The 27,447-nt window shown below is 44.3% G+C and overlaps 1 protein-coding gene across 1 annotated transcript in view; it reads left to right on the top strand.

The window, feature by feature from the left end:
* The window catches only part of CHST8 (carbohydrate sulfotransferase 8), a 263,096-nt gene that overhangs the window by 231,421 nt on the left and 4,228 nt on the right, over positions 1 to 27,447 (top strand). The window contains exon 2 of the mRNA XM_040329437.1: positions 17,789 to 17,826. Coding sequence (XP_040185371.1) covers positions 17,789 to 17,826 — 38 coding nt within the window. The remainder of the gene's footprint in view (positions 1 to 17,788; positions 17,827 to 27,447) is intronic.

Here is a 27,447-nt window from a genome sequence, read left to right as displayed (position 1 = left end):
TGGCGTGTGGGAGGTAGGGCAGAAGAGGGTAAAATTTGATTGTGCTAGGAGGAGTGAATTTTTTTGGGGGGGGAGGGTGGGGGATGTGTTCTTAGGGGGTTTGAGATAGGAGGGGGAAATGGAGGGCAAAGATTTGTGCTGGGAAGGGGATTTCAGCAGGGGGGCAGATTTGTACTGGGAAGAGGGGGAATTTATGCTTAGGGGGGTAAGCATGCGGATTAGTGCTCAATTTTTTTTTGGGTGGGGGGTTGCTGATACATAATGCTTATATATCTGAGGGGGCGCAGTTTGGTATATTCGCCCTGGGCTCTGGATTGCCCTGTCCCGGCGCTGTCTGTGGGCAATCGGCAGGGGGAGGAGCCAGGAGCGCCGGCGGCTGACCCAAGAAGAGGAGGATTGTGGCTTCTCTGTGCAAAACCAATCAAAAAACAGGTAAGTATAACATGTTTTTCTTTTTCTAAAAACATTTACAATCACTTTATTTTGTGTGTTTAGTTGTTTGCCTTGAGTTCAGATCCGATTATGACAGATCCAGACCCTGTGCCTTTAAATATCACCAAAGACAACTTTCATATTTCCATCCCTACACAGGTTCCCGATGAATGGCGGTGTTTAAGGCGTCATTCACTTACTTTTAATTATTTAGCCTGACACAGGGCAGCCCCTTCCAGGAGAAAGGCAGCACCGCGCTATTATCAGAGACAGAAATAACTGGAATTCTGAGCATGAAACCACACCGTTATGATTTTCCTCCAGAGACGGCACAGTCCCGCGTCCTTTTATCCAACTTCCCGGCGCACACAATGTCATCGCCGGCAAAAAGCACCTCTGCTCCGTGCGGGGTCACTTGTTTTCCGGCGTACACTTGATTTAACTTCTGTTTTGTAGCCCAAGTCGGCTCTCATTCTTTGTTAACTTTGTCGCTGGCAGCATAATAGAAGATCAAGCCTCTCGTTTCCGATTCGCCACAGATCGGGGTCGGCGTGCCACTTCTCAGGCTCTAATCTGCAACGACTCAATCTCCCCGATTTTATATTAGCGGGGTCTACGAGTTTCTCTCTGCGGGTTCAGGCTGTGACATTTCGATTCTAGATCTGTGTCCTTTAACAAGTATGTTCCCAGCGGTAAATGTTTTTCCTGCAAATGCCAACGCCACTCAGGCTTCCGTATAATTACTAGGTGGTGACCTGACAGTGAGCGGGATTTATTGTAGCCAGTGTTAAAGAGATCGAACTTCTACAAGGATCTGAATGTTAAGCCGTACAGGTATCACACCTGAACAGGTATGCCTTCAAATTTAAAGAGTTCTGGCCACCCCCTTTCAAAAAATAAAAAGCCAGCAGCTACAAATACTAATATTAGGGAACTTACCTGTCCAGGCATTCGGTGCATTCTTCAACCGGCTCTTGGGTTCCGGCGCCGCCAGCTTGGCTAAGGAAAACCGACAGTAAAGCCTTGTGGCTTCACAGCCCGTTTCCTACTGTGCATGTGCGAGTACAACTACGCTGTACTCTTTAAATGGGCCAGCTGCAAGGGGGGGAAGGAGGAGGGGGCAAACGTTCAGCCGGAAGTAGGAGCGGGTACCTGTCAAAACCAGGTACCTGCCCCCCCCAAAAAAGGTCCCAAATGTGGCAGCGAATGAGGGGAGGAGACAGACAAGTGGTGTTTCCACTTTTTGGATGGCGCTCCGCCTTAAAGGGACACTAAAGGTTCCTTTTGTTTTTAAAATAACAAACATGTTATACTTACCTCCACTGTGCAGCTCGTTTTGCACAGAGTGGCCCCGATCCTGATCTTCTGGGGTCCCTCGGCGGCTGTCTCGGCTCCTCCCCACAAGAACTAACCCCCTTCTTGGGAGCTCTCTGCAGCCAATAGCTGCGCTGCTATCAATCGACCAATGAATGTGCAGAAAAGCCCGGCCGAGAAAGGGGGCTCTGATGGGGACACTGATGTAAGAAGGGGGCTCTGATCAGAAACTGATGTAAGAAGGAGGCTCTGATGGGGACACTGATGTAAGAATGGGACGCTGATGGGGTCACTGATGTAAGGACAGGCTTTGATGGGGACACTGATATAAGAAAGGGGCTCTGATGGGGACACTGATATAAGAAAGGGGCTCTGATGGGGACACTGATATAGGAATGGGGCTCTGATGGGGTCACTGATGTAAGGACAGGCTCTGATGGGGTCACTGATGTAAGGACAGGCTCTGATCGGGACACTGATGTAAGAACAGGCTCTGATGGGGACACTGATGTAAGGACAGGCTCTGATGGGGACACTGATGTAAGGACAGGCTCTGATGGGGACACTGATGTAAGGACAGGCTCTGATGGGGACACTGATGTAAGGACAGGCTCTGATGGGGACACTGATGTAAGGACAGGCTCTGATGGGGACACTGATGTAAGGACAGGCTCTGATGGGGACACTGATATAGGAATGGGGCTCTGATGGGGTCACTGATGTAAGGACAGGCTCTGATGGGGACACTGATATAGGAATGGGGCTCTGATGGGGTCACTGATGTAAGGACAGGCTCTGATGGGGACACTGATATAAGAAGGGGGCTCTGATGGGGACATTGATATAGGAATGGGGCCACTGATATAGGAATGGGGTTCTGATGGGGTCACTGATGTAAGGACAGGCTCTGATGGGGACACTGATGTAAGGACAGGCTCTGATGGGGACACTGATATAGGAATGGGGCTCTGATGGGGACACTGATATAGGAATGGGGCTCTGATGGGGTCACTGATGTAAGGACAGGCTCTGATGGGGACACTGATATAGGAATGGGGCTCTGATGGGGTCACTGATGTAAGGACAGGCTCTGATGGGGTCACTGATGTAAGGACAGGCTCTGATGAGAAATGTGCTGACTGAATGTATTTGTTCAACCTTTATCAATGGCTCAAGTTTAATTGGAATTTCTTTGCTCTGCTTTACTGAAGTTATTTCTCTGTTGCACCAAATCGTATCATATGCCGACTACAAAAATACCTCAAAGAAAAACATATTCATTCATCCAGATTTTCTCCATCCATTTTTTAAAACTGATGTTTTCAGTCCAATATTTGTAAAATATGTGACCCGTGTACTAAAAAGTTTGGAGACCCTGGCCCTGGTGGAGTGGGTGCGTGTTGACTACAGGGGTAATTTCTCTCCAGCTCACAATTCAGCTTAATTTTTTTTTTTTAACGAGACTAGTTATAACACAGTTTTTGCATAAATTTATGCAAACCATACGAAATATTAATAAAGTGAAAGTGCAGGGGAATGACTAAATACACAGTTGAAATGCATGTCTGTGAACTGTCACACTGCACTGCTCACTGGACTGAACGCTGTCACTTTAACTTACTTCTGGCTGCTGCGCTGGGCCTTTGCGCCTCCTGCTTCTTTTTGCTTCCACAGTTCTAATAGGAGCTGACTGCTGTGTGTCCCTATGGAGGATTACAGGTGTGTGTTCCTAGTTCTCGGCTGCAACATTGATTAGCGTTTTCACAACAATGGCATTTTGTGCACAAGGACTTTAAAGTGCAATGGCCTTTTATTGTTGTTGCATTTTGACAAATCTAAAGATAGGCTTGTAAAAACTACTATTCTTTTATTTATTTTGTGGACAATTTGGCTTGTTTTTTTGCAATCACAATCAAGACTTGGAGCGAATCAAAAGAAAAAAACTTTCCTCTAAGTCTCTCTGTGTTTTTAGGAATCTAAAATTGCAAGCTAATACATTTTAGGGCCAGGGTGCATCTAAAACCAGCACCCCCCCCCCCCCCCCATACTTACCTGAGCCCAATGGCGATCCAGCAATGTGCATGAGAGCCTCAGGTCTCCAGGGACTCTCCCTCCTCATTGGCTGAGACAGCAAGGGTAGCCATGTCACAGTCAGTGAGCCAATGAGGAGAGAGGGGCAGGGCCAAGCCACAGACCTGTGTATAAGCCAGTTCTTCTCTTCCGACTACAGCACCTGACTTCAACCCTACTGAACACATGGGATGAATTGGAAATGCAAGCTAGATCTTCTTGTCCAACATCAGTACCTGACCTCACAAATGTTCTTGACTGAGTGGGTACAAATTACCACTAAACTACCCCAGGAGAGTGTAGGCTGTTATATCTGGGGGGGGGGGGGGGGGGTATTATTGCCCATGTATTTAGAGTGAGAAAACCTGGAGGCTGTTATAGCTTGTGAAGGGCATCATAATTATACCCATGGATTTGGAAACAGAAGTCCAACAAGCTCATATAGGTGTGATGGACAAGCTTTGGGATCTGGGAAGACTCCTAGATCCAGCTTCTCCCATATAAACATCAGTTCCTAAAGATTGAACACAAGACTGGGCAATATCATGGCCTATCTGACCATCCACAGAGCAGATACAGGTAGTATCTTACTAAAATCCTTACAAAGCTGACCTGGAGGGATTCTTTTCTTTCCCATCAGCTTGCAGTTTTGCATTAAATCAGCTCTGAGTAGATCAGCTAATGGGTTTACAAGTGGCCAGTAATTGCTGTGGCGTAGCAAGAGAACAATTACACCCCATGCCCAGTGGGTAGAGATATTCATTGCTGCTCATGTTAATATCATTTATGGTACTCTGCCATGTTGCAGACTGACTGGAGGATTTGGATGCTGAGAATATCAAGGATTCACCAGAATACTAAATTCTGATTTGATTACAAGAGGAAGATCTCGGCAATGTAATTTTACTGGCGCTCTTCAAGCTATTCTCCCGCATGTAGAGGCAAACGTGATGTGACACGTCTCTGTTGCAAGCTCATAAACTGCAGGGAGATGATACTTGGGAGTCCTCCGTCTGAAGAGGTATCGGAGTGCCGTACAATGATGTTAAAATGTTTCCTCTGTTCTGCCTTAGAGAAACAGCCAGAGCCTGTGACACTGATCTGTACAGAGACTCCAGAACAATTAGTGGCATTAGTATTGTTAAAGAAGTATTGCAAGGGCGTATTAGATCTTCTAAAGCTGCACTGCCTGGGAGTCATTACAGAGGCAGCAGATACCTCGGCGGGATTTGGAGATCTGCTGGCTGCTGCTGTCACAGTAGACACAATCATTTCCCATTCAATAATATCCGAGGGAGCTTTTTAAAGTAACACTGTCATTGCTGGCCTCTGGAAGACCAGGTTGGTTGCTTGTGTCTGATCCAAAGTGTATGTAAACCCTAACCATGAACAGGGGAGGGCTGGCAACCTTAGGCCTGGGTGGCAGTTTCAGTCAATTGGCCTTTTGAACCGCCGAATCAGCTCACCATCCATGGCCCATCTGTTTTTTCAATGCAGCCTTACCAGTGCAGTCAACTCCAGTGCCCATCAATGCAACCTGATAACTGGGGCAGGTTACATGGGGTGTATGGGGGGGGTCAGCTATGGTGTTAGGGTCTCTCACCACAGTGATCTTAGCAGGTCTTTGCCAACTTCCTAGACCAGAATAAAAAAGAAAATGGTAGCAGGCAGCAGCTGCCGGCCATAAGTCAGGGCGGCCTGGGAGGGAATTGCCACCCTTCCCCCTGGCCCAGCCCTCCCCTGACCATGAACTTTGATTATTTGCTCCCTTTTGGTCCATTAAATGTACCATTAAAAAGTTTTGTTATATCTGTTCAAAAAGTTCAAAATTAACTTTGGATCTTGCCAGCAATCCAGTGCTGCCCTGTTCACTTTTCCTGTATATCAGCCCTGATCAGTTCAATTCTGTAGTCTACAGAACACCAACCACAACCCTAGGTTGACCAGAGGAAAAGAAAGCAAAACCGAAAACGAATGCAGTCAGTGGGCCAGGTTCTCAAAAGAGATACGACGGCGTATCTCCAGATACGCCGTCGTATTTCTGAGTTGCGCCGTTGTATCTATGCGCCTGATTCTTGGAATCAGTTACGCATAGATTTCCCTTAGATTTGACAGGTGTAAGTCTCTTACGCCGTCGGATCGTAACTGCATATTTACGCTGGCCGCTAGGGGCGTGTACGCTGATTTACGCATATAAGAAGCAATTAGGTGTTTTAATTCTCTAGCATCCACCAGAAGTAAAATATCGGTTTTGGGTAAGCTGCAGGGGGCTTCATCCAAATAGAAGAAGTAATAAAATTTCCCCCCTCGAATTTGACTGTTCATTGGTACGCAATTTCTGAGAAGCCCAGATCTTTGTACACACGAATATTCTGCACAGTTTCCATGGAAATACACAGTTAATGGACACTATATTGACTTTCTCATCATTCGTGCATTCCTACATTTCCAAAAGGGTGCTTTGCCCTCCAAGGCCAGATCTTGACAAAGTCAAGTAGCATGAAGAACTGCCGAATTATCTGCTTGAACATCAATATTGTCGTGTGGTGCTTCCATTCTTGACTCATTCCTGCCACAACTCAAGGTCATTGCGGAAGCCTGAAATGTGCAAAACCTGCCAGTCCAAATTATCAGATTCTATACACTTATACTATCACCATTACCGTCTTCTCTGATCCACTTTTCCAAGCAAGCGGCATGATGACGTCACCGTACTGGACCTGTGATGCTGTGATCTATGCGCAACAGAAGCCTAGAAAAGCTGTGAAGTTTTAATCGGAAGCCCTTGTAACAGGGTGACAACGCAGTATCAGAATGGGTAGACAGTAACAGAGCATTGTTACTCTATAACAGGGAGTACCTGAACAGGGACTCTTAAGCTGACCATAGACGGTTCGAATCTTGGCCAGTTCCGCAGGAATCGGGAGAAATTCAAAGCATGTATTTACAGGCTGATTGTACCCAAATCGATCTATATTGTACTTGGGTACAACAGGCATTTCGGATTTTTAGGATGCGATTATTGCCAGAAGCTATAGCCGCTAGCAATAATCACTGTGTTTTCCCGTCAGAGATGGCTTCCTTCCCCCCACTGGGAGAACACAATAGCACTGCGGGAGGCATTTCTCTATCAACCCTGACTGTGTTGATGGGGGAATTGAGCAATTTTTTTTTTCATGCAACCCGTGGTTTTAAGAAAGAAGATCGCATCACCTATGACCTACCTTAGAGCTGCATTACAAGGGATTTGTTAATGAACGCCACTGGTTTTACCATCAGTCTTGTGCTAGGACTGGCCACCTTGTGCACTGACGAGTGGAAAGGAAGGAACTAGTGTCGAGTACAGACGTTTGGACATTCCGACAACAAAACCGTGGATACATTTCCGACGGATGTTGGCTCAAACTTGTCTTGCATACACACAGTCACACAAATGTTGTCGAAAATTCCGAACGCCAAGAACGCGGTGATGTACAACATGTACGACGGCACTAGAAAAGGGAAGTTCAATATCGTGTTAGTAGAAGTTTGCTGAGAGACGATTCACGCTTTTCAGCCTTTGTGCTTTAAAGTCCGTTACAGCGTAACGAATTTGCTATCTCTATTACGAACGCTAGTTTAACCAGATCCGTTTCATACTTGATTCAGAGCATGTGTGGAATTGTGTGCGTCGGATTTGTTCACACACGATCGGAATATACGAGAATGGATTTTGTTGTCGGAAAATTTGAGAACCAGCTCTCAAATTTTTGTTGTTGGGAATTCTAACAACAAATGTCCGATGGGGCCTACACACAGTCGGAATTTCTGACCAAAAGCTCCCATCGAACATTTGTTGTCGGAAATTCCAAGCGTGTGTACGCGGCATTACAGGAGGAATAGAGAGCTCAGGATAGCGATTTCGAGAGATGGCAGGAGGCGGGGTGGTGATCCAAGAGTCTGCAGATGTTCAGGCTTCAGAAAAGTTTAGTCTCTTTCCTTATGCTATGCAAGTCAAACTTTTTTTTCATTTCAAAATGTTAAAAAAACTTTTACAAAATGATAATATACACAATGTAATCTGTCAAAAGGTGTAATAACGGTTCGGCATAATCTTATAAAAATCGTCCTTTATGACCACATTTCACAAAGATTTTCCTAAACTCCTTGGTATATTTCCTACATTTTTAGATAAAAAGCATTTATTTGATTCCAGATGATCCACATATAGTATATGGAAGTTCGTTTTCCAGTTTGGAGCCTCCACTGGAGGACCAGCTGGAATCTGATTGTTGTCTTCTGGATCTCCACACCTTCTTCTTATAAATATCGTCTCGTCTACGCTGATAAAATGTTTTTTTTTGCTGGCGGCCTGTTCATCTTCTCTACAGACCAAACACGCAACGTATGCGTTCACCTTGCAGGTCGCCACCGAGTGACAATGAGAGTGTTATCCCCTTGTGTAAACACTGCGCCTGAGCTATGCTAAAAATACACATTACCTCATTTTCCATGTGAGGTAATGTGATCACAGGGAACGGGGAAAAGGTGATAATTTATGTTGTCCCCGCAAATATGCACAGAGAAAACGATGATGTTAGCATGTTACACAAGGTGAAAGAGTCTCAGGTAATGAATTCTTGTCAGCGGCGCTTCCTTTTTTCCTCTCTTCTGTGTGCGGCGGGAGAAGAAGAAACAGATGTGTCACCGAACAGCTAGAGGAGACGCCGGGAGGGAGCGCGAGCCAGGGGGGAGATATTTCTATTTCATGCTTGGCCTTCCCACCCCCATCCTGGGATGGAATTTCTTCAAAGTCATCTTCAGCTTTCTGATAAACTGATATAGTAAATCAAGACCATGAGATGAGTATTGTTTATAAAGGTCATTGTGTAGGATTTTGAATTATCTATTGTGCTCAGAGAAGGAAGGATAGGCTAAATTCCCAACAATGTCACCACTGTCTAGTGGTTAGATAGGCTGCCTTCTTGGTGATGTCACTGGTCTCTAGTGAATGGATAGGCTGCATTCTCAGTGATGTCACTGGTCTCTAGTGAATGGATAGGCTAAATTCCCAACAACGTCACCACTGTCTAGTGGTTAGATAGGCTGCATTCTCGGTGATGTCACTGGTCTCTAGTGAATGGATAGGCTGCATTCTCGGTGATGTCACTGGTCTCTAGTGAATGGATAGGCTCAGGGCTTTTTTTTTCATCGGGAACGCGGGGGAACGCAGTCCCGGCACCTCCTGGACTGACTGTATGTAATGTCAAGGGGTGCTGGGGTGTGCTGCAGGGTATTGATGCTCACTGCTAGTGGATCTATTCTAGCTAGAGGGGGTCTATTGTTTCTGAAGGAGATCTACTGTGGGGGGAGGGGTCTATTTTTGATGGCTGCCAGAGAGTCTATTAATGCTGACTGTGCAGAGGTCCGTTCATGCTGCCGGGAGTCTATTATTGCTGGGGGGGGGGGGATTTTGTTGTCGGTGGTACATTGTTTGGGGGATCTATTGTTGCTGGCTGAAGGGGAAACCAAATTCAATACTAATTACTTAACACAACAAAATGATATTTGGTTCTGAATTGTCTAAAAGGGGCGGTACTGGGAGGTGGGTAGGGGATGGAACCAAAGAATGGTGCTCGGAGGTGGGTAGGGGCGGAAAAAAACAAGTGACTCTGAAAAGTGGAGTTCCTGCACCTATTGTCTGACAAAAAAAGCCCTGGATAGGCTGCATTCTCAGTGATGTCACCGGTCTCTAGTGAATGGATAGGCTGCATTCCTAGTGATGTCATCGGCCTGTGATTAATGGATAGGCTGTATTATCAATTACATCATCGGTCTCTAGTGAATGAATAGGCTCAGTGATGTCATCAGTCTCTAGTGAATGGATAGGCTGCCCTTCAGTGATGTCACCAGTCTCTAGTGAATAAATGGGCTACATTCTCAGTGATGTCACTGATCTATAGTGAATGGATAGGCTGCATTCCCAGTTATGTCAATGGTCTCTAGTGAATGAATAGGCTGCATTCCCAGTGATGTATTTGGTCTGTAGTAAATGGATAGGCTGTATTGTCAATTGCATTATTGGTCTCCAGTGAATGGAAAGGCTGCATTCCTAGTGATGTCCCCTGTTTGTAGTAAAAGGATAGGCTGCATTTTTAGTGATGTCACCTTCCTTTAGTGAATGAATAGGCTGCATTTTCTGTAAAGTCACTGGTCTTTAGTGACTGGATAGGCTGCATTCTCAGTGATGTCACCGGTCTCTAGTAAACGGATAGGCTACATTGTGATGCCACTGGTTTCATGAATGCCGATACTCATTCAGTGAAGAAGGCACCCTATTCTTGTATAAAACAGGTGCCATTTAATGTCTTCTATCTCTCTTCACTAGAAAGTTTTAGAATTGACAGCACTGAAGATGGAAGATTAATCTTGATTAATTACAAGTGTGTGTGGGTATGTTTCCCAGAAAATAGTGATTATTCCATTTGCTTTGAATCTATTCAGCCATTTGGTGAAATAATGCATATTTACTTATGTAAATTCCCATCCTGCACATGTTGATATTACAAACAATGAATGTAAATGTTCCCATTCTGCAGCTGAGCTTCTCCCTGTCATAATATTAATGACACAAATAAAAATATTCTCCAGCATCACGCCGGCTCCCAAGTGATTTAGTTTATTGCTGGTGGTGATGCTGCTCATAAGAATCCCGCAAGATGTTCCAGCTCTGCTAAATGTTTGCATTGTAAGGAAGGTAATGTGTTATGGTTTGCGTAATCCTAGGAGCTTCTGTATTCATCATTCTTTTGGTTCCTTTCCTTCAGCCAACAGCGCAAATGCTCTCTTTTGCTTAAAGCTCAACTCCAAACAGATGTAATATACACAAATTAATGCAGCTCTGTATTCATTCATGCTTTCCCGCTGAATGTAAAATAAAAAAAAATTCTGGCAAAAAAAATTGTGAAAAAAAACGATGTGGGGTTCCCCCCCAGTAGAATGGATTTGGAGGGGACCTCCCCCATGCCAAAACGTAAAAGCTGTCCTCCATTGTGATGTTCCAGCTGTCCGGCACCTCTTATATAGGCATGGGGCGTGGCCATCCAATCACCAGTCAGGGTTGTCGGGTAGAGGCTCTTGTCCTCATCAATATGGGGGCAAGGTGCTTTGGGGCAGGGCCTCCCCTGCCCCAAAGCACCCACCCCTCCCCCATGTTGAGGGCATGTGGTCTGGTATGGTTCAGGAGGGGGTGCTTTCTCATCCCCTCTCTTTCCTGACCTTCCAGGGCGGCATGCTCGGATAAGGGTCTGGTATGGATTTTGGGGGGATCCCACGCCATATTTTTGATTTTTTTTTGGCTCATTTAGCTGTCTATTAGGTCTCTTTTACATGGGTGGCCGGAAGGCATTAAAATAGAAGAGGTTTTACTACCCTCTGACCACCCAGCTGCATATTGCCCATTTAGACACTGCTGTGAGCCTGGTGCTGCAAAATTTAGACCACAGGTCACATTCGGTGGTTCGAATGCAACCTATTCAAGCGAGTATGGCCATGACAGTAACCATGTGTAATGTGCATGGTTGCGACGCAGTTCTGTGGTCTTTCAAGGATTAAAATAAGTATCCAGGAGGTGATATATCAGCCCTCCCCCTCCGAGCCGCCTGTCAAATGCATCTTAAAAGAGATCCACCACAGATTGGTGGGCGTGTAGTAAGCGAGCACTAGCTGTTTTATCCATCTGAACTTGGCACCCATTTTTATTTCCATTTTAACCCCTTTATGTTCACCCAACACATATATGCGATGGCAAAAGGGTGGGTTTTGCCACCCACATGTTGCACAGGGCAGCCAATGTATATGTGCAGAAAGTGTGTTCCAAGCAAGAAGAATGAACTGTTAAAGACGGCTCTTGGTCCAGACTAAAGAGGGTAGACGGTGGGACTGACTTCTAATCACATAATCGCTGAACCTTCTCGCCCTCTGGGCATTCAGAACTGTTTAGGAGGACGCTAGGGTGGGCGGGAAGGGGTTACTGTGTTGTTGTTTTTTGCCTATGATTCCATGTCCTCCTTTCATTCCCAGAATGTTGTCACCAGAAATCCAGACCCTGTCCTGCCTCGTGGAACCACGAGTGACGGCAGATCCACCATTCTATCAGTGGATTGGCCTCCTGTTTTTTTTTTTTTTTTTTCACATGGCCTCCTGTTTTATCCCCGGCCTCTGTTATTCTGCTTCAGTAAAAGATTTATCAGTAAATAAAAAGTCCAGATGACTAAGTGTTCTTTCACATCAGGAGGATTGATGAGAACAGTATGCAGAATGTTATGGCCTATTTGTAAAGTCTCGGCTCCTGGATGGTGAAGATGTGCTGACCGCAGGGGTGAGTGCTGGGCTGCCCATTTCCATCCATCAGAGGTTCTCAGATCACAGTGTGAGACGGAATCAGAGTGCAATCTATATAAGAATTTATTTTACTCTGTCATCAGCACCGAGGTTTATATTTCGGATACATTCTATGTGCAGCCGATGTCGCCAACAGCTCCATTTTCAAAGCTGGATAAACATACTTTTAACCTGTGAATCAAACCTTCCACACCCTCTGCTCACATTGTAGCATAAAGAAATAGAAATCTTGTTACATACCCTGGCAAAGCACATAGCGACCAATCAGAAGTCACTATGTGCCATAACTTTGGGTAATTGCTGGATCATCTGCAAGGCAACCTAGGTAGGAGAGTAGGGCCCTGTTTACGCTCAGGGACCCCTGCTACAAACTTCATGCACCTCTAGTAAATCAGTGGATAGCTCATTTGGTCAAAGCTGTGCTCCTGCCCGTCACGTAACAAGGGAGGGTATACTGGCAGGCATTTGGTATTTAATAAGACCATGCCAATACAGACAGGGCATTTCCTTTGTGCACATAACAAGGGGTTCCGCTTTTAAGACTCCCCCCCTCCTCCAACACAATTTAGCAGGTACCTAGTTTTGGCAGGTACCCACTCCCACCTCCACTGGAATCACCTAGGTCCAGAAGTTGTCCCCCCCTCTCCTCTCTTCTCACAATCTCCTGGGACACGTTTCAGGTCCCAAGAGGTTGCAGGACCATTCACAAAGCGCAGGGCGCCACTCGCACATGTGCAGTGGGAGCCTGGCTGTATACCCAGCACCATAAGAAACAGCCAGATCCCGCACCAAATATGCTGGCGCTGGGGACCTGAAGACCGGATCCTTGGACAGGTAAGTGTCCTGATATCAAATGTCAGCAAACTACAGTATTTCGTAGCTGCCGACTTTAAAAACGTAATGTTCTGTCTCTATTATTTAAAATACACCTATGATAAAATTGTAGACCCTTCATTTTTTTGTAAGTGGGCAAACGCACAAAATCTGCAGGGGATCAAATAATTATTTTCCCCACTGTATGGTGGTTGCACTCGGTATTTCCTTCATCCCTCTTGAAGGAAAATGTTGGAGAAGTTTCTCAAAAGTTGGCTTTGTGTTGCAGAGGTGCCCGGCATTAATGTATCTTATTGATTCGTCAGGAGATTTCACATCCTCAGAGAAGATCTCTTTATTGTATTATTGTATATTGCTGTAAGGTGTTTTAATAAAATAAAGGAACTTTTTTCTGAGGATGTGAAATCTCCTGACTAATCTCTTCCACACATTAACGCCGGGCACCTCTACAACACAACGCTGACTGTGATATTTTAGATAACTTCCCAAACAACTGTTCCATCACTTTCTGTCTCAGGGAGGATGGTCCCCAGGCCAAATAGATAGGGGTGCTCCCAGGGGTACCCAGAGAAGCCTAACCGGGGGGGGGGGGGGGGTTTAACCCTCCCCTGCTCTATCCAGAACTAAATGTAAAAGCTTTGGCTTTACACTTGAAGTCTTTCTATGCCTGGCTAGCTGAGTGGAATATAATGTCTTCACATTGATCCGTCAGCAGTGGGTTGCCAGATACTCACTTATAATGAAGCAAATTGGATTTATTATTTGTTTTCACGCTGGAAAATCCTGAAGGTACACTCCAGCCAAAACTGAAACTAAACCTTACAGGCAGTCCAGCTTAGGCAAAGTGGATGTAAACCCAAAAAATGTATTTATTTATTTTTGATGTCACAATGTAGAGAATAAGATTTCCTATCATCTGTGCCCAGTCTTGCCACACAGAGTTAATCCAGCTCTGAGCAATCCACTTTTATTGTTCAGTGAAAATTAACAGACTTCCAGATAAAAACCTGTCTAAATAAAAAGTCCTTTCCGTCCCCTTGCTTCGAGTGACAGGGTTTTTACATATCTCGTGCACTAGCTTGGACACATGCACATTCCTGGATGTTTATCATAATATGGGGGGTGATCCACAGTTCATTGTGAGAGGTAATGTATGTCACTCGAAGCCAGGGGACGGAAAGGACATTTTATTTAGACAGGTTTTTATCTGGAAGTCTGTTAATTTTCACTGAACAATAAAAGAGGATTGCTCAGAGCTGGATTAACTCTGTGTGGCAAGACTCATGCTTAGTGGTGAGTGCAGCAGGTGTTCCTTAAAGCGGTTGTAAACCCGCAAATCTTTTTTTTTTTTTTTTTCCACCTGAAAAGTAAAAGCCATAATGAGCTAGTATGCATCACATATTAGCTCATTATGAAATACTTACCTCAAAACGAGGTGTAGGGAACTCGCATGGTCCACGCCGAGCGAGATATCATCTTGACTTGGCGTGTCTTCCGGGTATCGCCGCTCCAGCGATGTGATTGGCTGGAGCGGCAATGACGTCACTCCCGCGCATGCGCGCGGGAGATTTAAATTCGGCAAGGTCCGGCGGCTGCCGGTCCTTTAGCCGAGGATCCCCGCTGCGCATGCGCCGCTGCAATCAGCGGCGCATTGCGGGGGGAATATCTCCTAAACCGTACAGGTTTAGGAGATATTCTTTATACCTACAGGTAAGCCTTATTATAGACTTACCTGTAGCTAAAACTTATAAAAACGAGTTTACAACCACTTTAACTGTGTTTTAGCACTGGGGTCCTTGGTTTGAATCCCAGTCAGGACACTGCATGCATGGAATTTGTATGTGTTTTATGTGTTTGCGTGCGCTTCCTTCTGGTACTCCGGTTGCCATGCTGCTAGCTTAATTGGAGCTAATATGTGTACATATGTCAGATAGGGACCTTAAATTGAAGTCCTCTTTCTTTGTATATGCAACGTAATTAGGTTACTTGGCACCTAGCAGGTGATCAGGCATAAATCATGTGGCGGTTTGTATTACCCATTTTTTGACCTTAGATTGTAAGCTCCTTGAGTGCAGGGATTGATGCGAATTTATAATATGTAAAGTGTTGCTTAAATTGACTGAGCTATATAAATACCTGTAATTTCAGTATATTTTCAATTTAAAAGAATCCTGCTCTTGTTTTTGTTTTTTTAAATGACCCATCCAGCTAAAAAAAAAAAAAAAAAAAAAATATATATATATATCCTAAAGAAAGCTTCCGTGTAATAGAAGTGGGGTTATACTCATCTCTCCACTTGCTGGTGTGTCCTTTGGGCACAACAAAGAAGGGGGTAAGAGACCCGGACATCCGACACTCCAGAAAGTATCAAATTCTGAATGCTCTATAAAGTAAAAATAGAATCTGCACTCCTCACAGTACTCGACCTTGTAATGATGGGCGCTCAAAGTGAATGCCACAGACGGTGCCGCTCCAGAACCGAATGCACAGATGCGACGTTACCAGCACTCCAAATAGTCACATAAGGCATAAGAAACCTACATTTTAGTGCCTTGCGGGGTCCCTTTCTCAGTGCATTCTAGTGATGACTATGTCACTGAGAATGGGACCCTGCAAGGCCTCAAAACGACACTTTCTTGTGTATTATGGGGGTTGATTTACTAAAACTGGAAAGTGCAAAATCTGGTGCAGCTCTGCATAGAAACTAATCGGCTTCCAGGTTTTATTGTTAAAGCTTAAAGCGGAGGTTCACCCAAAAAAACAAGTATATAACATTACATTCAGTATACCTCAAACATGTACAGTATGCCGTTTTTTTTGGGGGGGGGGGTTTACATACGGTATTATCGGTATTTTCCTCCTGGCTTACGGGTACTCGCTACCGCGGGAGTGGGCGTTCCTGTGCAGTGCCGCAATGTCATCTGGGACTTCGCCCATATGATCGATGTGCCTGAGAAAAACTCCCCCCCCCCGGCAGATAAGTCGGCTCTATACGGTGCCTGCGCAGTCAGCTCTACACGGCTCCTAGTCGGTGCGCAGGCGCCGTATAGAGCCGACTCGCGGTTCGGCTAGTTTCGGAAAGTCGTGACACGCCTTATCTGCCAGTGGGAGTTTTTCTCAGGCACGTCAATCATATGGGTGAAGTCCCAGATGACATTGCGGCACTGCACAGGAACGCCCACTCCCGCGGGAGCGAGTACCCGGAAGCCGGGAGGAAAATACCGATAATACCGTATGTACACCCCCCCCCAAAAAAAAAACGACATACTGTACATGTTTGAGGTATACTGAATGTAATGTTAAATACTTGTTTTTTGGGTGAACCTCCGCTTTAACACCGTCCTGCCCGGCCTATAGCAGATTAATGGCCAGGCGGTGGCTTTACCGTTCTGACTCGACGTCATATGACCTCCTTCAGAACGGGCTGCTCATGTGCAGCGATCACGGCAAAGAGCCTATGATGAAGGCTCTTTACCATGTGAACAGCTGTGTCCAATCACAGCTGATCACAGTGTAAATGGGAAATGCAGCATTCCTCAGTAGGGACATCTGCACTGATAATCGATGCCCTGATTATCAGTGCAGCCCTATCCGTTCTGTCCTTTAGTGCCCATCAGTGATCCCTTTCAGTGCCCATCAGCGATGCCTGTCAGTGCCCATCAAGCCTGCCTTTCAGTGTCCATCTGTGACGCCTATCTTTTTTCATTTGTTTAGCAAAAAAAAAAAAAAAAAGTTGTGATTAAATACCACTAAAAGAAAGCTCTATTTGTGTGAAAAAAATGTCATGTGTACAGTGTTGCATGACCACGCAATTGTCATTTAAAGTGTGACAGAGCTGAAAGGTGAAAATTGTCTTGGGAAGGAAGGGGGGAAAGTGCTCGGCGTTGAAGTGGTTAAAGCTGAAGTTAGAAGCTGATTGGCTCCCATGCAGAGCTGCACCAGATTTTGCACTCTCCAGTTTTAGTAAATGAACTCCTCAATCATGAAATGCATCTATTTAGACCCCTTTCACACTGGGGCTTTTTTCAGGCGCTTTGGCGTTAAAAAAAAAAAGCGCCTGAAAGAAGCCTCATCTGCAATCCCTTTCACACTGCCAGCGCCCGAAAAATGCTGGTAAAGCTCCGTTAAGACCCCTTTCACACTGGGGTGTTTTTCAGGCGCTTTTGCGGTAAAAAAAAAAAGCACCTCAATGGGAAGGAGCACTTTAGGAGCGGTGTATTCAACGCTCCTAAATCGCTGAAAAGAAGCTGCTTGCAGGACTTTTTTTTTACGCCCTGCCAGCGGAGCGCCTCAGTGTGAAAGCACTCTGGCTTTCACATTAGGATTGCAGATGAGGCTTCTTTCAGGTGCTTTTTTTAACGCTAAGACCCCTTTCACACTGGGGCGTTTTTCAGGTGCTTTTGTGTAAAAGCACTCAGGCTTTCACATTGTGATTGCAGATGCAGCTTCTTTCAGGCGCTTTTTATGCGCTTTTTTAAACGCTAAAGCGCCTGAAAAATGCCCCAGTGTGAAAGGGGTCTTAGAGTGATGGTGGCCTTGCATCTTATCAAATCCTGAAGAGACTGATGGAGGCTGCGGTGCAGAAATGGAGTGGAAATAGAAGACAGAGTCCACCAGAGAGCGTATAATCCCTCTTCTATCACAGGGAATCTTCTTTTTTCCCCTGACAGTGTCGCTTTAAAACCTGTATAATTTGCAGCCAATTTTTGTTGTCGTTGTTCCTGCTGTAACCAAAATCTATTTATTTTCCTTACAGGGATGAAATTTGGATTTTCATTACATAAACCAAAAAAGGTAAGGTTTTTTTTCCTTTAAATATAACCTGATAGTCACAACGTATACATGCAATGAGTTGTACAACCAAGATCCAGGGTCGTGTGTTATCTCCTTTAATTCCATATATAATATAAACGTATCAGTCATTCGAGATTATGGTTTACATGGCAGCATCCAGCTTCTCTTTAAACTGCCGTTCTCGGTTTTAAAAATAATCACAGGTGTATAAAATTCCCGAAAGAATGACTAACCTCTTTAATTTGTAAGTTCATTTTTTTTTGTTGGAAATTGTTAAAGTGCTGGGTAAAGGATTGTGGAAGAATCATTGCTCCATCTAGTGGCCAATTTGCGCACTGCAGTTTTTTTTTTTTCCAACTATATGTTTCACATGAAAAGAGATTTATTAACTGGTATAAAAGGTAAAGGTTTTGGAAATGGATCGTAACCGGAGTCCTGTATAAATATCCATAATGTGCAGAATGTATTTTACACGGCACTCCACACTCAAAATAATTAGATTGGATAGTAAAACAGAAAACATTGTAGTTACTTTTACCTTTATTACCATTGGATAATTAAACAACCTGTGATTGAGATCATTTAAACAGATTTTATTTGCAGCATACTTGCCCAAACAATGTAGGTCATTTACATATTTTCAACACACATCCCCTGCCAAAAACCTTCAGAAAAGAACTCAAATCAACATAAAATTGCCAGTAAGCATAATAAGTTATATAATCGTATTCTGCCAATAAAACTGGGGTGTCTTGTCGCGGGCTCTGCAACTTGCGCATGTATTTGCAAGTGTGTGCAAGCTAAACCCCTGTTTTTAATGTGAACTGTTAGGGCAATTTGTTTTTGTTTTTTTGCAGACTGGCTGGTAAGTTGAGCTGGGAATTTTTCTTTGTTTTTGTTTGACATGTGTCGCCTAGGGTAACCACGTGTCCCGGATTGCCCAGGGCAGTCCCGCATTTTGCAGGTCTGTCCCGGGCACATTAATTCCAGAACAATACAGTGTCCCGGAATGAAACTGACACAGCCACCCCCCACGCAGGGCCAATCTGATGCCCCCAAAAAAGGCCGCCACATCACCACTTTACTCACTGAGAGTACTTGTCCTGGCCGGGAATGCCTGGAGGAGCACAATCCCCACCCACTATTTGTGATTGGAGAAATCATAAATCCTGCGTCTTGTGTCCAATCACTGTGCTGTGATTCGTTACAGCACAAGCTGATTTTTGGTTTTTGGGAAGGGAGGTGTCCCTGAATGGTAGTTTGGAAATGTGGTCACCCTAGTGTCGCCCTTTCATGTGCTCCTTGCTGTTAAGACCAATTATGGGTTGGGGAAGTTGCCATTTGTTTATACTGTTGGTTAATAGGGGGGGGGGGGGGGGCAAGCCGTCCTATCTTAGATATGTTTAAGCATATCTCTGTTTGAGCATACGCTTAAACATAGGTCGGCGTAGATTCTGAGTTAGGTCGACTTATCTACTGATAAGTCAGCCTAACTCTTACTGAATCTACCTATTAGTCTTTAAAGTGGTTTCTAAGCCTGTATACACCATCAGCACTGCCTCCTATTGTAGTATCCTCCTCTGTGAATGATTAATAAAAATAAATGCTGCAAATACCTAATTTCACTACCAAAATTGCGATCACATGACTGGCCAGTTTCTCATTTCCTCTTCTGAGAGATGCAGTGGGCGGGGCTGAGATTCCCCTACTAACATCAGTCTGGAGGGGAGGAAGAGAGCTGGCTGGTCATGTGATCGCAATCTCGGCACTTAAGTACTGAGCCTCTTTCTGAGATTTGGTGTTTACAAGTTAAAAACATTATTTTTTTGCTAGAAAATTACTTAGAACTCGCAAACATATATTTTTTCTAACACCCTAGAGAATAAAATGGCAGTCGTTGCAATACTTGTCACACCGTATTTGAGCAGCGGTCTTTACAAGTGCACTTTTTTGGAAAAAAAAATGTTTGCAATAAAAAATAAGACAACAGTAAAGTTAGCAAAATAGTTTTTCATATTGTGAAAGATAATGTTACGCTGAGTAAATTGATACCCAACGTGTCTTGCTTCAAAGTTGCACACGCTTGCGGAATGGCGACAAACATTTACCCATAAAAATCTCCATAGGCGACGTTTAAAAAATTCTACAGGTTGTTTTGAGTTACAGAGGAGGTCTGGGGATAGAATTATTGCTCTCACTCTAACGATCATGGCGATACCTCACATCGTTCTCATATGCGGGTGCTGCTCACGTATGTGTTCGCTTCTGCGCACGAGCTCGTCGGGACGGGGCGCTATAATTTTTTTTTTTTTTTTTTACTTTTTTTTTTTTTTTTTTTTTTTTACACTGTCAAAAAGAACTCAGATCTCATATTTAGACAAAAATGCAATAACATTATTATTTTTTATGTCATTTAAAAATAAAATAAAAAAAAAGTCCCTTTTAAGAGCATTGGGCAGAAGAGATGTTTTGATGTCGCTTCCGCCCTGCAATGATATGGAGACAGGTGGAGGCCATTTTCCCCTCACTCATCTCCATACCCAGGCAGGGACAACATTCGATCGCCACTGCCAACGGCTCTGGTAAGTGGCGGGAGGGGGGCCCTCTCCCGCCACCCATAAAAGTGATCTCGCAGTGAATCCGCCACAAAGACCACTTTTATCTGAAAGACTGCCAAAGAGGAGGATACCGGGGGTTACGGTAGCTAGCTGCTGCGATAACGGTATTCCTTTTCAAAGTAGCAACGTATTCCTGCGGTGGGCAGCCTGTAAGTGGTTAAATAAGGTATTTACAGCATTTATATTTATAAATCATTCACAGAGGGGGACATTGCAATAGGAGGCAGTGCGGATGGTGTATACAGATTAGTGTTATGAGAGCAGCAGGAGGGGGGAGGGCAGCTCACACACACACAGACAGAGAGCAGGCTACTGATGACAGAGGTACATAAACTGACCACGGTGTTAGGGCTCAGCAGCCATGATACACCGTGGTCAGTTTACAGATGGGTGGGAAGAAACTGGCAGGATCTGCCAAGTTTTTTAGATGTTACATGGGGCCAAATGACACACGACAAGCACTAATATAACATGCTTTAAAGAAGCAGGATACATTTTTTTGGGGGGGGGTTAACAAACGCTTTAAGTGGTTAAATACACTTTAAATACTGCTAAATGTGTTGGAGTTTTAAAATTAAAAAAATATAACGGCTATCTAGGGAAACAAAGGGAGGTATGGGAGGTAACTACTGACAGCACACGTCTTCCAAGTTTGTGCCTCACTGTGCAGAGCAGCCAGGATTAGCATTGGAAGCACGATGAATAATCCAAACATAGCCCATGATAGATTGTCCTGTACGATGACCATTGCCTGTCTACACTGCTCAGTTGACCTGTTCTATTGGTTGCTGGCACCGTTCTTCGCAGGAACCCTGTAGCGCACACCCATCGCCTCTCCTTACAGCCAATCCATTCTGTTTTGCATGTTGCGAGTCCTGTCTGGCTGTGATTAGTCCATGTTATTGTTCTTAAGAGCCAGCTTGAGGTTTGCCAGCGTTGGATTGTCTGGCCGTAGAGCACAGATGCCAACACAACGGCTTAATTTGCATGATAACAGATTTCATAGACATCAGCTTGGTCTGTGCCCAGCTGGAGCCCTGCCATCTTTTGTCACAACAAATGTCAATTCCTACACTCTTCTCCATTCTGAACTGTACGCCAGACAAGGCAAGGGTGGACAATTGTGCCTCTTGCAGCGATTATCAAACATGCTGGTCCACCAGCTGGGCTGAGTTGGATAGGCTGCTGTTTTCCTTCGCAAGGGAATTCCGAACTTGAATAAAGAGTTGCTTAAAGGGTTTGTAAAGGTACAATTTTTTTTTTCCTAAATACCTTCCTTTACCTTAGTGCAGTCCTCCTTCACTTACCTCATCCTTCCATTTTGCTTTTAAATGTCCTTATTTCTTCTGAGAAATCCTTACTTCCTGTTCTTCTGTCTGTAACTCCACACAGTAATGCAAGGCTTTCTTCCTGGTGTGGAGTGTCGTGCTCGCCCCCTCCCTTGGACTACTGGAGAGTCAGGACGCTCTCTACGTTGCAGATAGAGAAAGGAGCTGTGTGTTAGTGTTAGCCACAGATATACCCCTCCCCAGCATGCCCAGCGAGGGAAGAACTCCTCTAATTGGCTGCTGTGGAAAAGTGGCTCTGCCAGAACCTCCCTAGCGCCAACTGTCGCCCAGGGGTGGGATCGCACCCTTGGAACGCAGACTGACCCACAGGACAGTTCTGGAATGACAGCAGCCCAAATTTAACAAATCGTGAATGGAAGCAAAATTAACTCTCCCATTCCCCACTAACTTTAGTGTAGTACATAATCATTTGATGAATATTTTTATTTTGTTTGTTCACTTTGCTGCATTCGAATCGCAAACACTATAACATTTTCATTTAGACCGATTTGAAAATGTACCAATTTGAACGTTTCAAAATCGGAAAAAAACGAGATAACTAGATAAACTAATAAAAACGAAACACATTTTTCGTCATGCACATGTCTACCCTGAGCTGAGTGCATCCAGGTTCATGGCTTCTATGGGAGATCGAAGGGGGACCGTCCGCTCGCCATCTTGACACCACCAATGGACGCCCCAGGCTCCTGGAGGGCACAGATGAGCCAAGGACATACATGTTGGTGGATGGCACAGAAACATCTAGAACAGAAAAGTCTGTCAGCACTTTTACAAAAGCAAATTTAGCTCTGAATTACAACTTCGTACAGTTACTGAATACAATATTTTTCCCTATAATGGCACTTTAAGAAAGAGCAGAACGGCAGCCGCAGTGTGAAACCTTTGTTGTTTCTCTACATTAGGATGTAAACGGGTTAAAACTCCGGTGTTGTTCAAAACTGTCCTTTTACTTGTTCAGGTCAGTGAATCCCTTTCAGTGATGACACTTAGAAAGCAGTCTGAGAGGAGCCGCAGACACCCGGCTAAACGCAGCACGTTAAAAGCCTCTCCTGGTTAGGGTGACAGCCGGGGTCACAGAGAAAAGTTGTGTCTTCATTTACCAAGGCTGCCGAGACAAATGTTTTGCTGCTATTCAGAGCTTTGCAGTTGGGCATTTTATAATCGCCGCGCTCCTCCTCTGATGGTGTCAGCGGTCTTCGTAGCGACAACAATTTGTAATTAATATAGCACTGCTCAGTGGAACTGACTGCTGGAAACACAGAGCGCTTTTCCTTAACCACTTGAAGACCAGGCCTATTCTGAAAAGATTCTGCATTTTCTTTTCCTATAAAATTACCGTATATACTCGAGTATAAGCCGAGTTTTTCAGCACATTTTTTTGTGCTGAAAATGCCCCCCTCGGCTTATACTGTGCAAAGTTTGTTTTCCGAGGAACCTACGGCCAGGGAGCACCAATTTTTCAAAGCCGGGCACCCCTTCCATAGACTCTCATGTTAAACGGTAATTTCTCTGATGAATTTGGGGGCCCGGTACCAGCCGGTCGTAGGTTTCCTGGTCCCGGAACTTGGCACACATGTAGCCCCATTTCTCCTCTACAAGTTTGCAAAGTTTGTTGTCTGTAGGACCTACGGCTGGGGAGCACCGATTTTTCAAAGCCGGGTACCCCTTCTATAGACTCCCATGTAAAACGTCAGTCGAGGCATGGGCTCAGTCGAGGCATGGGCACAGTGAGGCATGCAGATGGACACAGTGAGGCATGCAGATGGACACCCTAGGCTTATACTCGAGTCAATAGATTTTCCCATTTTTTTGTGGTAAAATTAGGTGCCCCGGCTTATACTCGGGTCGGCGTATACTCGAGTACATACAGTACTTAGGAGCCCCAAACATTATATACATTGAAAAGGATTGAATGAGTTTGAAAAAATTCCATCAAAACATGGCGGACTTTACCGACACGATATGAGACTATAGTTTAACAAAATAGAAAATTCTTTATTACAAAAGTATAACATGTAACACACATGGACACCCTATTAACAAACAAGGTCAAAATACCAAATAGACATAGGAGCTTAGGATTTAAGGTTAAATATTGTATAACCACTAAATTGTATGAGATTATCAGTTGGTAGAATCCAAAAACTCTGTCATGTCTTCTTGTCAATGCGTTTCGCAGAAAACAGCTTCCTCAGGACATTTTTGGGTAGGTGCTGGTACATGATTAAAATACAAAAAAGGAAAGAACATAAGTACTCATAGTATGGCAATGTATATATCATATTTTAGCATTTTTTGTATTTTAATCATGTACCAGCACCTACCCAAACATGTCCTGAGGAAGCTATTTTCTGTGAAACGCGTTGACAAGAAGACATGAAGGAGTTTATGGATCCTTAAAGCGACACTAAAGTTAAAAAAATTTTTTTTTAAAGAACAAACATGTTATACTTGCCTCCACTGTGTGGCTCGTTTTGCACACCGTGCAAAATCCACGTCTTCTGGGGTCCCTCTGTGGCTGTCATGGCTCCCCCTCCGCAAGAGCTTTCCACCTTAATGCGAGCAAACTCACATGGTGGAAAGCTCTTGCGGGCATGCTCCCGTGATACAACGGCGGACATAGCCACCGACTGTATCATTTGGCCCTGCCGCATCATTGAATGTGATTGACAGCAGCGCCAGCCAATGGCTGCGCTGCTATCAATCTGTCCAACCTAGCCAATCAACGGCCAGGCTGGGAACCGCAGAGGATGACGGGAACGAGCGCGGGACTTTCGAGGGGTGAGGTAAGTAAAGCGGGGGCTCGGGGGGGGGGGGGCCTAGTATTGTCGGATGTTGTTTCACCTTAATGCAATAGGATGCATTATGGTGAAAAAACATTTACTTTTACAACCCCTTTAAATCCTAAGCTCCTATGTCTATTTGGGTATCTGTCTGTTTGTTAATAGGGTGTCCTTGTGCGTTTCATGTTATTTTAACTATTGTAATAATAGAGTTTTCTATTTTGTTAAACTATTGCCTTGTGGTGTGCCGGTAAAGTCAGACATATTTTGATGGAGCCTTTTCCAACCTTTCGTATAATCAATGAATGTTGGCATAGTGAGGGATATATATATATATATACACAGGTGGTTCTCAAAAAATTTGCATATTGTGATAAAGTTCATTATTTTCTGTAATGTACTGATAAACATTAGACTTTCATATATTTTAATAGAGAACACTAAACGGGTGGGACTTTAAATGAAGCGTAAGGCATAGAGCCGAGCGCTTCCATCCATGAACTGTTGTAAGTTATACAATATTCCTTTGATTATTGTAACAGTTTTATCATGTGATTACTGTATTTATTGTATAATTATCATGCTACTAAATAACTGACTGCCCATTGTTATCACGCAATGCTTTCATATTATTTGTTTGGTACTACTGGGTCAATCACCTGCCAATGTCTATCGTTACCGTTGTCCTCCTGGGGTGCATGCCTCATTTAAAGTCCCACCCTTGTTCTTCCTTGCTCTTTCATATATTTTAGATTCATTACACACAACTGAAGTAGTTCAAGCCTTTTTATTGTTTTAATATTGATGATTTTGGCATACAGCTCATGAAAACCCAAAATTCCTATCTCAAAAAATTTGCATATTTCATCCGACCAATAAAAGAAAAGTGTTTTTAATAAAAAAAAAGTCAACCTTCAAATAATTATGTTCAGTTATGCACTCAATACTTGGTCGGGAATCCTTTTGCAGAAATGACTGCTTCAATGCGGCGTGGCATGGAGGCAATCAGCCTGTGGCACTGCTGAGGTGTTATGGAGGCCCAGGATGCTTCGGTAGCGGCCTTAAGCTTATCCAGAGTGTTGGGTCTTGCGTCTCTCAACTTTCTCTTCCCAATATCCCACAGATTCTCTATGGGGTTCAGGTCAGGAGAGTTGGCAGGCCAATTGAGCACAGTAATACCATGGTCAGTAAACCATTTACCAGTGGTTTTGGCACTGTGAGCAGGTGCCAGGTCGTGCCGAAAAATGAAATCTTCATCTCCATAAAGCTTTTCAGCAGATGGAAGCATGAAGTGCTCAAAAATATCCTGATAGCTAGCTGCATTCACCCTGCCCTTGATAAAACACAGTGGACCAACACCAGCATTTGACATGGCACCCCAGACCATCACTGACTGTGGGTACTTGACACTGGACTTCAGGCATTTTGGCATTTCCCTCTCCCCAGTCTTCCTCCAGACTCTGGCACCTTGATTACCGAATGACATGCAAAATTTGCTTTCATCCGAAAAAAGTACTTTGGACCACTGAGCAACAGTCTAGTGTTGCTTCTCTGTAGCCCAGGTCAGGCGCTTCTGCCGCTGTTTCTTTTTCAAAAGTGGCTTGACCTGGGGAATGCGGCACCTGTAGCCCATTTCCTGCACACGCCTGTACACGGTGGCTCTGGATGTTTCTACTCCAGACTCAGTCCACTGCTTCCGCAGGTCCCCCAAGGTCTGGAATCGGTCCTTCTCCACAATCTTCCTCAGGGTCCGGTCACCTCTTCTCGTTGTACAGCGTTTTCTGCCACACTTTTTCCTTCCCACAGACTTCCCACTGAGGTGCCTTGATACAGCACTCTGGGAACAGCCTATTCGTTCAGAAATTTATTTTTGTGTCTTACCCTCTTGCTTGAGGGTGTCAATGATGGCCTTCTGGACAGCAGTCAGGTCGGCAGTCTTACCCATGATTGCGGTTTGGAGTAACGAACCAGGTTGGGAGTTTTTAAAAGCCTCAGGAATCTTTTGCAGGTGTTTAGAGTTAATTAGTTGATTCAGATGATTAGGTTAAGAGCTCGTTTAGAGAACCTTTTCATGATATGCTAATTTTTTGAGATAGGAATTTTGGGTTTTCATGAGCTGTATGCCAAAATCATCAATATTAAAACAATAAAAATGCTTGAACTACTTCAGTTGTGTGTAATGAATCTAAAATATATGAAAGTCTAATGTTTATCAGTACATTACAGAAAATAATGAACTTTATCACAATATGCTAATTTTTTGAGAACCACCTGTATATATACCCTTTTTTTTTTTTTTGCAGAGGCCCTAGAGCATGGGTCTTCAAACTACCGCCCTCCAGTTGTTCAGGAACTACAATTCCCATCATGCCTAGTCATGTCTGTGAATGTCAATGTGTTACAATGCCTCATGGGATGTGTAGTTCTACCACAGCTGGAGGGCCGTAGTTTGAGGATCTCTGCCCTAGAGAATAAAATGGTGGTTGTTGAAGTTTTTTATTTTGCACATTATTTGCACAGCAGTTTTTCAAATAAAATTATTTTGGAAAAAATACACTTCAATTAATTTTACTGCAAAAAAAACCCAATGGAGTTTATTTACTAAAGCTGGAGAGTGCAAAATCAGGCTAATTTGTGCATAGAAACAATCCAGCTTCCACGTTTTATTGCCAAAGCTTGATTGAACAAGCTGAGGTTAGAAGCTGATTGGTTTCTATGTATTAGTGAGCCTGATTTTGCACTTTCCAGCTTTACTAAATAAACCCCCTATCAAGGGCGGACTGACCATTCGGGCACTCCCCGTGGGCCCCATGCCACTAGAGGGCCCCATCAGGGTTGCCAGCCTCAGTAAAACTAGGGACAGTATGTAAA

The sequence above is a fragment of the Rana temporaria genome, chromosome 11, assembly GCF_905171775.1.
Source record: "Rana temporaria chromosome 11, aRanTem1.1, whole genome shotgun sequence".
NCBI classification, from domain to species: Eukaryota; Metazoa; Chordata; class Amphibia; order Anura; family Ranidae; genus Rana; species Rana temporaria.
Note: the sequence above shows the minus strand (reverse complement) of the source record. Positions and strands in the feature narration are given on the sequence as shown.